Source organism: Saccopteryx bilineata, chromosome 5, assembly GCF_036850765.1.
Source record: "Saccopteryx bilineata isolate mSacBil1 chromosome 5, mSacBil1_pri_phased_curated, whole genome shotgun sequence".
NCBI classification, from domain to species: domain Eukaryota; kingdom Metazoa; phylum Chordata; class Mammalia; order Chiroptera; family Emballonuridae; genus Saccopteryx; species Saccopteryx bilineata.
In genome coordinates this window covers 258,425,783-258,437,220 of record NC_089494.1, presented here as the reverse complement: position 1 = coordinate 258,437,220, position 11,438 = coordinate 258,425,783, and the positions used below count along the sequence as shown (strand labels likewise).

The following is an 11,438-nucleotide window of genomic DNA, read 5'->3' as shown; positions in this document are numbered from 1 at the left end:
GTCCCCTCCAGCTTCCTCGGCTCTAACGGAGCTGTTCGCTCATTTCTGAGCCCCTCACCCGGACCAGGGGAAATCGCCTAACGCGTTCAAGCCAATGAGGCTCGACACCCAGGGCTGTGAGGGGCCGAGAAAACGGAGGGCAGCGGCCACAGGCGCTCAGGAAGCCGCTGCTGGGAGAAGTGGTGACCGCACGCTGGGGGAGCAGTGGACAGATGTCTGCCACAATGCTCAGCGGGTCGGCATTTCCATTTCCTTGGAATCTTTCAACTGTTTTCCAGGATGTCCAACATTACAGCAATCACTAGCAGGGGTTATGGCCAGAAAACTTTTCTATTTTTAAATGACACACAAATTATTATGCTCCATCACATTGTTTCAGTGATCGACTTTAAAGGGCCCTGGCTTACCTCCTCCTGGAATAATAAAGCAGTCACAGGAGTTCTCTGGGCCACTCCAAAAACCACTCCATCGCGGTTGGCCACACATAATAGAGGGTGCACTTGAAAGGCAACGTCCAATGACCAGTTCTGGCTCAAAACTTTTGTGTTTTTCAAAAGTTCAATAAGCAGCAGAAGTGACCACAAGGAGTTTGAAACTTTATAGCGTGCGTCTTCAGGAGACAAAGTGCCTAAAACTAGATGGAGAAGACTTGTAATTTTTTAAATTAAAAACTGTAGACAGGAGAGGTAACAAAGTAAAATAAGCATGAGTCCTACGTTTTTGTTTCAAAAATAAAACCCGAGGTATGGGGAAAATTGTAATATGGAATTCAGAAGTCTGCTTTGGCCATAGGCTGTATTGCATGTTCACTGTGCCTGCTGACCTCGAGCCAAAGGGTGCTCAGTGACTGGTTAAGCTGAGCTGGGACAGACATAAAACCAGTGGGGCTAGAGGTGGGGCAGGGGGGGACTCTCTGTCCCCACCTCAGTCAGCAGAGGGCTAGCTCACCACCACCAGCCTCTCTCTGGACACGTGCGGCCAGTCCGGGAGGCTGGGGGTGGGAGATGATGGATGGATCAACATGGGCCACCCATCCCAAAGGGACCGCATCCCAAAGAGACAACTTAGCACCAGGTCCAGTCAGCCCCCCGGGGAGGAGGTCAGATGTGTGCTGTCCACCAAAGGCAGCGGGTCAGTGCCCCGCCTCGCCCATCCTGTCTCAGAAATCAATGGCTTGTGTGGACCCTGCCTCTGCCACTGACTACAGGGGGGACTTGGTGTGGTCACTAACTCTCAGCTTCAGTGTTCTTATGTGTAAAATGAGGACATGGACACCCCTGTCCCTGTCACAGATCAAAATGAGAAAAAGAATAGCTCCTGGGACCAGTGCCTGGCAATGTCAGGACAGAGCTGTCCTACAAAAGCTGTCCCTGTCAGTCCCTGCTCAGTGCCATCCGGTACTCAAACTTTCTGAGCACACAGCTAAAGGGATGTTGTCTGGTCACAGACCTTCTGTGAGTCCTTTCTGCCTCCTCTAGAATTCTTGTAGCTCTTAGCTTGTACAATCATAGTTGTGCATGTCAAGTCATCCCTTTGAATACTGCTATAATTGGACTAAAAAGAAAAAAAAAAGAAAAGCCTCAAGTCTTCACATAGATGTAGAAACAACACGAAATAACCAGAGGAGCACGGCCTCACCTCCTTCTGAATGCAAAACCTTGGGCACTTTAGTTTAATCGGGGACTCCAATCCATCACAGCCTATGTAGCAACAACAGCAAAAGCAGACTCCTCTCCTACTAGACTGTACGGCCCTTGAGAGTTGAGATCTCTTTTACTCAACCTGACATCCTCCTAAAGCATGTAGAGAAAAGATGTCCCTAGAAAACTAAGCAGTGTATGTTAGGAGGATGTTGACAAGAAGGATAAACTGAACTACCTTAAAGGGCTTATAACCTTGAGAGGCTTATTAAAAGTATGCTTAATTGCTATACAATGAGAAATATAAAACTCAAAGTAGAATAAGACTTGACCCACTGCCTAATGAGTACAACAGTCACAATCTTTAAACTTTCTTAAATTTCACATCACCCTTGACAACTGTCACCCTGGCCTAGGACAAAAGATTTCCTATAGGGTCTGGATCTGTGATTCCACGGTCTCTGGCAAATTCTTATTCCCCTCCAAAATTCCGTCTCCTTCCCACACAGGATGTGAAGTAACAAGTGTGCTGCAGTGTCTTCCAGGGGTAAGAGGCGGGTCCAGAGCGCCGCACATGCGCAGCTGGTCTCCCGGGTGAAAGGCTCCCTGCCTGGGCACTCCTAGGGAACAGCACAGACCCAGAGTGGCCCCTCAGTGAGCGCCTGACCTATTAGGCAGTAAAACACAAGGACACGAACGACTGTGATTCGAGACAGAAGGCCAATGGCCATCGGAGGTCCTCGTGCGGAACTTGGGGCCATGGAGAGTCGAGACTCTGAGGAGGGGCTGCATTCGTTCCAGCTTCCATGTGGCAGGTAGAGAGCGCCCACCGTGCGGGCACAGCGCCTCAGCGCATAGACGCAACAGGACCATGACCAAGACAGGGCCCCACTCTCGTGACGACAGGCCGGCTGGCAGAGGGCGGACGTTGGGAGCGGACAGAGAAGCTCCAGGCAGCGTGACCCGTGCGCAGGCAGGAAGGCAGAGCGCCATAAAGGACGGCAGTGAGTCCTTGGTGCTCTGCTCAGAGGAAGAGGACACAGGAGTGACATCAAGGAGAGCGAGGGAAGACACACTGCCAGAGACCCCCTGAAATGCCACGCTACAAAGTCTGGACCTGAATCAGCACAACGAAACCACCTCCAACCTTAGGTGACTGAATGTCTATTAAACTCCACACGATCACTGACATTACAGCCAAGTGGACTTTGTGTTCTGTTACTAAAAGGAAGATGGTTGGGGGTAAAAAAAAAAAGTCCCCCTAACAGGTGATTGAAATAAATTTATTTGCAGGAGGAAAACATCTGAACATCAGGTACAGGTCTGACCCACAGTGATCCACAGCAGTGGCCGCCCACCTGGGCCCGGACTCAGCTGCAGGGGCACGTCCACGCGGCGGCTGGACGCGCAGCCAATCTGAAGGCGTCTCGCCTCTGTCCCATGCGCAGTGACCACGATGCAGCGATAAAAGTACATCAGACGCTCACCACTTTGTGAGCTACAGTATAAACAACTTAGGTCCTTTTTTAAAAAAATGAAAAAAAATATTTCTATTGCAGATCTATTTCAAGCATTGTCATTAGCTACAGCTTTATATCAATATATTCTCACTGACCGCAGACAGCTTGGCTTGCCTGCGGAAGTGTCCGTCGATCGGCCGCATCACGCATCTAGGTGCGGCTATGCGTTCGGCTCCGCGGCACACTCTGCGGGTACGGTACGCATTGGGATGGGAGCGGAGGTGTCTGTCGATTGGACGCATCACGCATCTAGGTGCGGCTATGTGTTCGGCCCCGCAGCACACTTTGCAGGTATGCGTTGCGACGGGAGAACCGCGCTGTGGCAAAATGCTGGCTGATGACCAAGACTTAGTTTCCACATTTGTTTTAAAAAAATGACATCTGGGGGGAAAAAGTGAAGACTTTAAAGAGAACCAACATTATTCTTGTTCGATGCAGTCTAATTCCAGAGAACGGGCTTTCCATTTTGAATTCCAAGTGTGTGGTCCGAAGTTGAATTCCTGCCAGTCTAGGGAGCTGCCCACGGCTGTATGGCCGCACTTAACGATGCAGGAGCCGGAGGAAAGTGTTAACCGAGCACGGAGATGGCCACTGATAAACAGGGTCCGGGGTCCTCCGAACTCACAGAGGGGCGGGCAGCCAGAGCCCCGCATAGAAAAAAAATGCGCTCACTGAACGGCACACATAGAGCTTCTAGGAGGGTTAACAGTTCTTGACATAGGTTCCTGGTTGTAGTTTACAATATCTGCCTTCACCACCCGCTGTCATGAGAGAAAACAGAGTTATTATCAGAACATCAGAACATTTAGAAAGAGCTCCTTAAAGTATATTTTTATTTTCTGACCTTTGGTGAACTCCTGATGAGAGACATCATAAATGAAGCAGGAGCTGATATTAAAAGACTCAACCAGAACAAACTAATGCAGTGCTGGGCTTGGGAGGGAAGGGGACTGCTTTTTTTTTTAAGTTTCTGATAGCAATTCCTTTACTGAGTCTTCCCTAGTTTTATGACATAAGCTTGAGGTTATCACAAGTATAATAAAACACTGATAAACTAATATGAAACATTAAACTCTGGTTATAACAAGCAAAGGAACTAAAATCAATCACATATTTTAACTAATAGACAAGACTTCGTTATTCAAAGGAAAAAATGTCATCATTTATTAGTATTTCCATAAACCATTATCCCCAGCCATAAATTTTTAGAATGTTTACAGCAATTAGTAAGTTAGTGAAAAGAGGTATAAATGTTAGAGGAGTCACATATAAAGGAGAAATGTTTTGAGCAACCCAATATTTAAAACTTTGCCAATTTTTAAAACTTTCTTTCCAAATCCCTAACGTACTTCCAAATAGCTCACTAATGAGTTATGAATGATTAACAAAATACAGAATGAGAAATTTAGAAAATTACCACATACTCGTGTTTTTAAAATAATTTAAACCAAAAGATGATTTAAACTCTTTCCTCCTTTCCTCTAACCCACATTCAAGAATTATCTTAAATGATAAATTTAGCAATATGCCTTAATATTCATCTCTAAGTAATAATTTATATTAAAACAAATCCTTTGCTGTTTTTAACTCTTTTACTAAGTCTGTACACACAGGCAGACAAAAAAGGGTAATTCAAGGCAAATTTTAAAAATACTCTTTCAATTACCAGGCTATTTCAGGAAAAATGGTAAGGCAGGAATAATGCAATAACTGCCTAATCCTCCACTTCACTGCACATGTAATAAACACAACCATAAAGACAAACAGTGTGAAAGCAGCTGAAATGTTATTTTAATTTGTTCCCAATTCCTTACTTAATTTGTAAGACTGCTGGCAAAGGATCAATTTTTCAAAGTTCTAAAACAGGATGTATGCTATATTAATCCCAATACTGTACAATAATCATGGGAGCTTCTCTATTCACAGGAGGAAGAGAGCGCGACAGCATTCCCTGGTCCGCACCCCTCCGCCCCCGAGCCGCAGTGCGGGAGCCGCTGGTACCTGTGCTACTGCACTGAACAGAGTCTGCTCTGGGCAGAGCTGCCGGGCTGCAGGGCGTCTTCCGGGTACGTCACTATTTCTGCCCTGACAATACGCTGTCAGTTCCACACAACAGAAACAAGATGAAGAAGAAAGAATAAAAAAAAGGAAAGTATGTTCAATGATTGAAAATAGGCACACCAAAGCAGAAAAGGAAATATACACATAAATTTAAACATGTGACAAAAGAAAACAGAATATAAACATATAAAAGGAAAATAAACAGAAATCCAAGAAACATTATTCTTTATAATTCTATTTAATTGTTAAAACAGACATGTTTACCGAACCTCCCAGACAAGTTGTGAGTTCTAGTTCTGATATCACAATTACACATGATATATATAATTCCCACTATGTCAGACAACAACCAAGAATTACTGTGCTTTTCTATGCTAAAGTGCAGTAAAGTATTAACTCCATTTCCTTCAATAAACATCACTGAGGCTCTACTGCGCCAGTCACTCCGTCTTGGAAACGTACAGGCAAATGACACAGGATCTGGTCACAACTGCTGTTTGTCTCATGGGAAAAGATACTTGTCATACACAATCAGTGCTTTACCGGTAGGCTGATGACGTGGTGCAGTAACGCAGAGAAAGGAGTCCTTACTTTTCTTTGGAGGCAGGGAGAGGAGGTACATATATCAGAGGCAGACACGTGGCTTTTACAGTCTTCACAGTGAACACCACGTACGACTGGCTGAAGACTTTCTGATGCTCACTGCCCACTCCTCACAGCACCAATGTCCATCGCTCCCAATTCCATATAAAAGTAAACAAGTCCAAAAATGCACTTTTCTATCATTAAACAAAATTCTAACAGATAGTCCTTAAGCACAACAGCTGTTTTTCCCAATATTTAAGACTTTTGCTAAATCAAGAATCTCAACTACTTTGTTAGGTTTTGTTTGCTATCACCGTTAGGATGAAAAGATGACATATGACAAGTAAGTATGATAGAGAGAACATGCTCTCCAAATATTTTAACTTCAAACTATCCTTTTTTATTTTTATTTTTTAAATTTCAGAAACTCTTGCTTCAGAACAGCATCTAATAATTAATGCATATAGAACAACATGTTAAGAAGGCCGCTGGCTGTGTAACGTTTATAAAGACTGAATAAACAGCCGAGAGCAAGCGAGTGAGGTGCCACAGTGTATTGGCCTGGGGTGGCTCTGTGCCAGTTCTGTAGCAAGCGGAACTGGGTTCTGGGCAGGACTTGTGATTTACTAGGCACTCAGCCTGATGCTATCAACAGAAGCATTACCAACTGCAACGTGAGGCACTGGGGGGAGGGGTGTGTCAGTGAAGCACTGAACACTATTATCTGTCCTCCCCAGACCTAATTGTTTAATGACAAACTGTGGGTTACAATAAAGAAAAGGGAGTTTCATAATCAGTAAGCAACTCATTGATCCTCCATAATGACGGTTTAAACCAGTGGTAGTCAACCTGGTCCCTATCGCCCACTAGTGGGCGTTCCAGCTTTCATGGTGGACGGTAGCAGAGCAACCAAAGTATAAATAAAAAGATAGATTTAACTATAGTAAGTTGTTTTATAAAGATTTATTCTGCCAAACTTAGCAAAAATCCAAAATAAAGTACTTGGTAAGTAATTATTATCATATGCTTTAACTTGCTATAACTCTGCTTTATAAATTTTATAAAGTAAAGTTACTTCCTACTTTATAAATCACCATTACTGTGGAACTGGTGGGCGGTTAGAAAATTTTCCTACTAACAGAGATACAGAAGTGGGCGGTAGGTATAAAAAGGTTGACTGCCCCAGGTCTAAACCCTATCCTATAAACACAACCAGGTACTGACCTCCGGTCAAGACATTTGGTCCAAGTATTGACTAACATAAATGACTTGGATATTCACCATTAATTTTCATCAAATTAATGAAGAACTTAAAAGGCAACATCTTTCTTAAGACCCTGGTTGTTTGACAGAAAGCTTTGCAAAAAGTTTCTGAACCAGAAGCCAGACCCAAGGCTTTGCTTTCTATAAGCAGCAAAACAGAATTTCCATGTCATAAACTTCATGCTAGGTGATTTCACAGTAGTTGGCTTGTTTACAAGTCATTCACTGATGTTTTCAAAGAAAATGTTACCTACAAAACACCAACTTTTATTTCTGGAGCCCCAGGAACACTCAGTTCCTCTCTGCTATTAGTCAGTGGAGTGAAATGAGTGACGTGGCCACAGGAGGAAGGAAGCTTTGGGCTTGAACCCCGGGTTCACCCTTTAGTGCATCGGAGTAATTGCGAGCGGGCTCTCCAGAGGACAAGCACGAAGGCAGCTTAGGAGTTGAGGGAGTCAGGTGTAAGCAGCAGAGATGAGCTCTTGGGAAGACATTAAAAATAAACTGGGTCTACTATGCAATTGTGTCTTAATCCAGACAGCAGTAACATAGTAATTGCTGCAAAAGTCCTAGTTTCTCATGCTCAGGATACGGAAACATACCTTGACAGCTAAAACACTTGTCACTATCATTCTGAGCCAGTCATTATTGAATGTATTGAAGACATTCAGATAAATAATACATGAACTCTGTTTTTAAGATGCATAAAAGTCCAGCATGGAAAACAGATGTGTAAACTATTAAACAATGTTACGATTGTTATATACCCAAAGTGTAACAAGATTATAGATTACCATTTAAGGCATGGATAGAGCATCCTGAGAACCATGGTAACTGCAACAGAAGAGCTTAAAGAAATGTGCCAGCAGGTGCTGCCAGCCACACTCCTGCCTTCAGGGAAGCCACTCCCCTAGCTGGTCTCCATGATCTCCTGCTCTAGAACAAGGCTTCTCTACATGGTCTCTAACGTCCCATCTAGTTTTAAAATAATATGAAAAGATCAATTTAAAAGGTGAACAGAAAAAGATGTGATATATAAATCTATTAAGCAATGTTCGCTATCTGAGGGTTAAGATAGTAAGTACACGTGAGAAAACATTTTCAGCAAGGAAGACAAATTGTCTTTAAGATTAAAAAACAAAAAAAGTATCCCAGTGCAGTGTTTGTAAATAATTAGGAAAAAAGCATATATAACAAGATTAACATCTAGGAAAGAAGAATCTAAGTCCCGCAGGGCTCCCTAAGGAAGGCCAGTATTCAGACACAGCTGGGAAGCAGAGGTCCCTAGGACCTGGGGCTAAACAGGCACTTGTGCAGCCCAGTTATGCTAAGTGAGACAATTAAAGTCTGAAGAACACCTACTACCTTCCGTATGCTAGAATCTTTTATATAGAGTGTGAAAATATTCAGCGGTCACGTACAGAATATATATTTTTAGCAAGTTTAGTACCTCAGACATGAATTTTTTGTTTTAAAGAAACAAATGCATACTTGGTTCAAATCAAACACAAATTCATAGTTTAATAACTGGCAAGAATAACAGTCAAGATTTAAAAATGTATTAAGAATGTATAAACTCTGAACAGCAAGTATATATGACAAAACCTCCTTGCAATTCAGACTAAAAAAGATATGACATCTAACTGTGCTTTTTTTAGACTGTCTAATGCGTTGTCTAAGAGCCGAGCACTGAACTTCCCAGAGAGTAGCAGTGGTCAACTTAGTTCTTCTCCTAAAGATCTGAGGACTCTAAAAAACAAAACAATCTGAACAATCTGGGATTGTTTTACATGATCTCTGAGAAGAATAGTTGGGGGTAGGGGGAGAAGAAAACATAAAAAATGAAAATAAAACTAGTAACTAAATTGGGAATTGTGAGAAATGCAACTAGAGTGTAGTTGACTGTTTAAACATCTCTCTGCCCCCATTTATGCTGGGAATTCCTTGAGGACAAGGGCTTTTATTCATTTCTGTATGCCCACATTCCAGTGTGGTCCCTGCCACAAGGTAAAACCTCAAAAAATGTTTGCTATATTCATAAACTGCATTCTCATTCTTCTCTCCCTCTTCCCCCTTCTTTGCTTTACAAAACTTGCACAAAGTGCCGATAACTCATTTTAGATAGCTCCCAAGCAGGAACGGTCAAGGTTAAAACTAGAACAGAATTTCAGTGAATGGAACTAAGACTAAGACCTTATTACAAATATTTATGTCACAAACTCAATTACTGTAACATCAGTTTCCACATGACTGGTGAATCTACCATCTACTTCCTTCTCTATAAAATAAAACACTTTCAAGCATTACACCAAATTCCCTCAGGAATGTTTTAAGTGGAATAAAATCCACAGAAACCAGCCACTAATTTTTTCTTCCTCCATTCCATGCCTTCTTCTCTCCTCCTTCCTTCCTCCTTTCCTCTCTTCTTTCCTTCCTTCCTTCCTTCCTTCCTTCCTTCCTTCCTTCCTTCCTTCCTTCCTTCCTTCCTCCTTCCCTCCCTCCCTCCCGCTTCTCCCTCCCTCCCTTCTTCCCTCTCTCCTTTCCCTTCCTCTCTCTTTCTGTGTGTGTGTGTGTGTGTGTATATATATGTGTGTGTATATATATATATATATATATATGTATCTTAACTTGTCTTTTTTTTTCTAGTCCTTGATATCCAAATGGCCAAGATGTACATGAAAAAATTCTCAACATCACTCTTCATCAGGGAAATGCAAGTTACCACCACAATGAGCTATCACCTCACACATGTTGGAATGGCTACCATCAAAAACACAGAGACGTTCTAGGGAGGCTGGAGAAAAGGAACCCCTGTGCACTGCTGGTGGGAATACGAAATGTGGCAGTCACTATGAAAAACACTATAGGGGTTCCTCTAAAAATTAAATATAGAACTACCACATTACCAGCAGTTCCACTTCTGGGTATTTATCAACAAAAATGAAAAAACTATTTCCAAAAGATATAAGCACCACCACGTTCATGACAGTGTTATTTACAACAGCCAAGATATAGAAACAAACTCAGTGTCCACCAACAGAGGAGTGGATACATAAACAGTGGTATACAAACACACACAAACACACACACACACACACACACACACACAATGCAATGCCGCTCAGCCACGAGAAAGGACATTCTGCCATTTGTGACGGACAGACCTTGAGCGCATTATGCTGAGTGAAGTCAGTCACCCAGAGAAAGACTAGTGCTGTATGATACCACTTGTAGGTGGAAGTTTAGAAAGCCAAACTTGTAAAAACAGAGAATGCAATGATGTTTATCAGGGATGAGAGGCGGGGGAAAAGGATTGATACTGCTTAAGGGAACTTAAATCAGTAGGAAAAAAAGTGCCAGAGATACAATATAATGTGCAGTACAGTGAATAATTCTCAAGCCTGCTAAGAGACTAGAACTTAATTATTCCTACTACTAAAAAAGAATTATGTAACATTATAGAGGTGCTTATTATCATTACAATGGCATTCATATTACAATATATGAATGTATAAAGTTAACATGTTATATACCTTAAATCTACACATTATATGTCAAATATATGGCAATTAAAAAAAGAACACTGATGGCCCAACAAAGCAGTGGAACAGTGACAGCATCAGCCTGGGACGCTAAGGACCCAGGTTTGAAACTCTGAGGTCACCAGCTTGAGGCAGACTCATCCAGCTTGAGCGCAGGGTCACTGGCTTGGCCGGAGTCCACCCCCTCCCCATCAAGGCACATATGAGAAAGCAATCAATGAACAACTAAGGTGTCGCAACAAAGAACTGATGCTTCTCATCTCTCTCCCCTCTTGTCTGTCTGTCCCTCTCTCCTCTCCCACACCCCAAAATAAAAAAATTAAAATTAAAAAACTTAAAAAGAACATTATATTCAATGCAGTTTGCAAATGCATTCTTAGAAACATCTTTTTAAGAAATGAACTGTCAAGGCCCTGGCCAGTTGTCTCAGTGGTAGAGCATTGGCCTGGCGTGCAGGAGTCCCGGGTTCGATTCTCGGCCAGGGCACACAGGAGTGCTCATCTGCTTCTCCACCCCTCCTCCTCTCCTTCCTGTCTGTCTCTCTCTTCCCCTCCCACAGCCAAGGCTCCATTGGAGCAAAGTTGGCCTGGGCGCTGAGGATGGCTCCATGGCCTCTGCCTCAGGCGCTAGAATGGCCCTGGTTGCAACAGAGCAACGGCCCAGATGGACAGAGCATCGCCTCCTGGTGGGCGTGCCAGGTGGATCCCGGTCGGGCGCATGTGGGAGTCTGACTGCCTCCCCATTTCCAACTTCAAAAAAATACAAAAAAACCCAAAAAACAACAAAGGAAGAAATGAACTTTCAAAATGTTTCCACTGAAATGTTAC

At 43.0% G+C, this 11,438-nt stretch overlaps 1 protein-coding gene across 2 annotated transcripts in view; it reads right to left on the bottom strand.

Annotated features, from left to right (window-relative positions):
* Positions 1-2,906: 2,906 nt before the first annotated feature.
* RAB28 (RAB28, member RAS oncogene family) overlaps positions 2,907-11,438 on the bottom strand; it is a 79,252-nt gene continuing 70,720 nt past the window's right edge. Inside the window, exons 7-8 of one of the 2 annotated variants that reach the window (XM_066281079.1) lie at positions 5,162-5,256; positions 2,907-3,921 (exon numbers count right to left, since the gene is read on the bottom strand). In XM_066281079.1, the coding sequence (XP_066137176.1) occupies positions 5,167-5,256 (90 nt within the window). In that variant the 3' untranslated portion in view covers positions 2,907-3,921; positions 5,162-5,166. The remainder of the gene's footprint in view (positions 3,922-5,161; positions 5,257-11,438) is intronic. The other variant, XM_066281078.1, reaches the window with a different exon arrangement.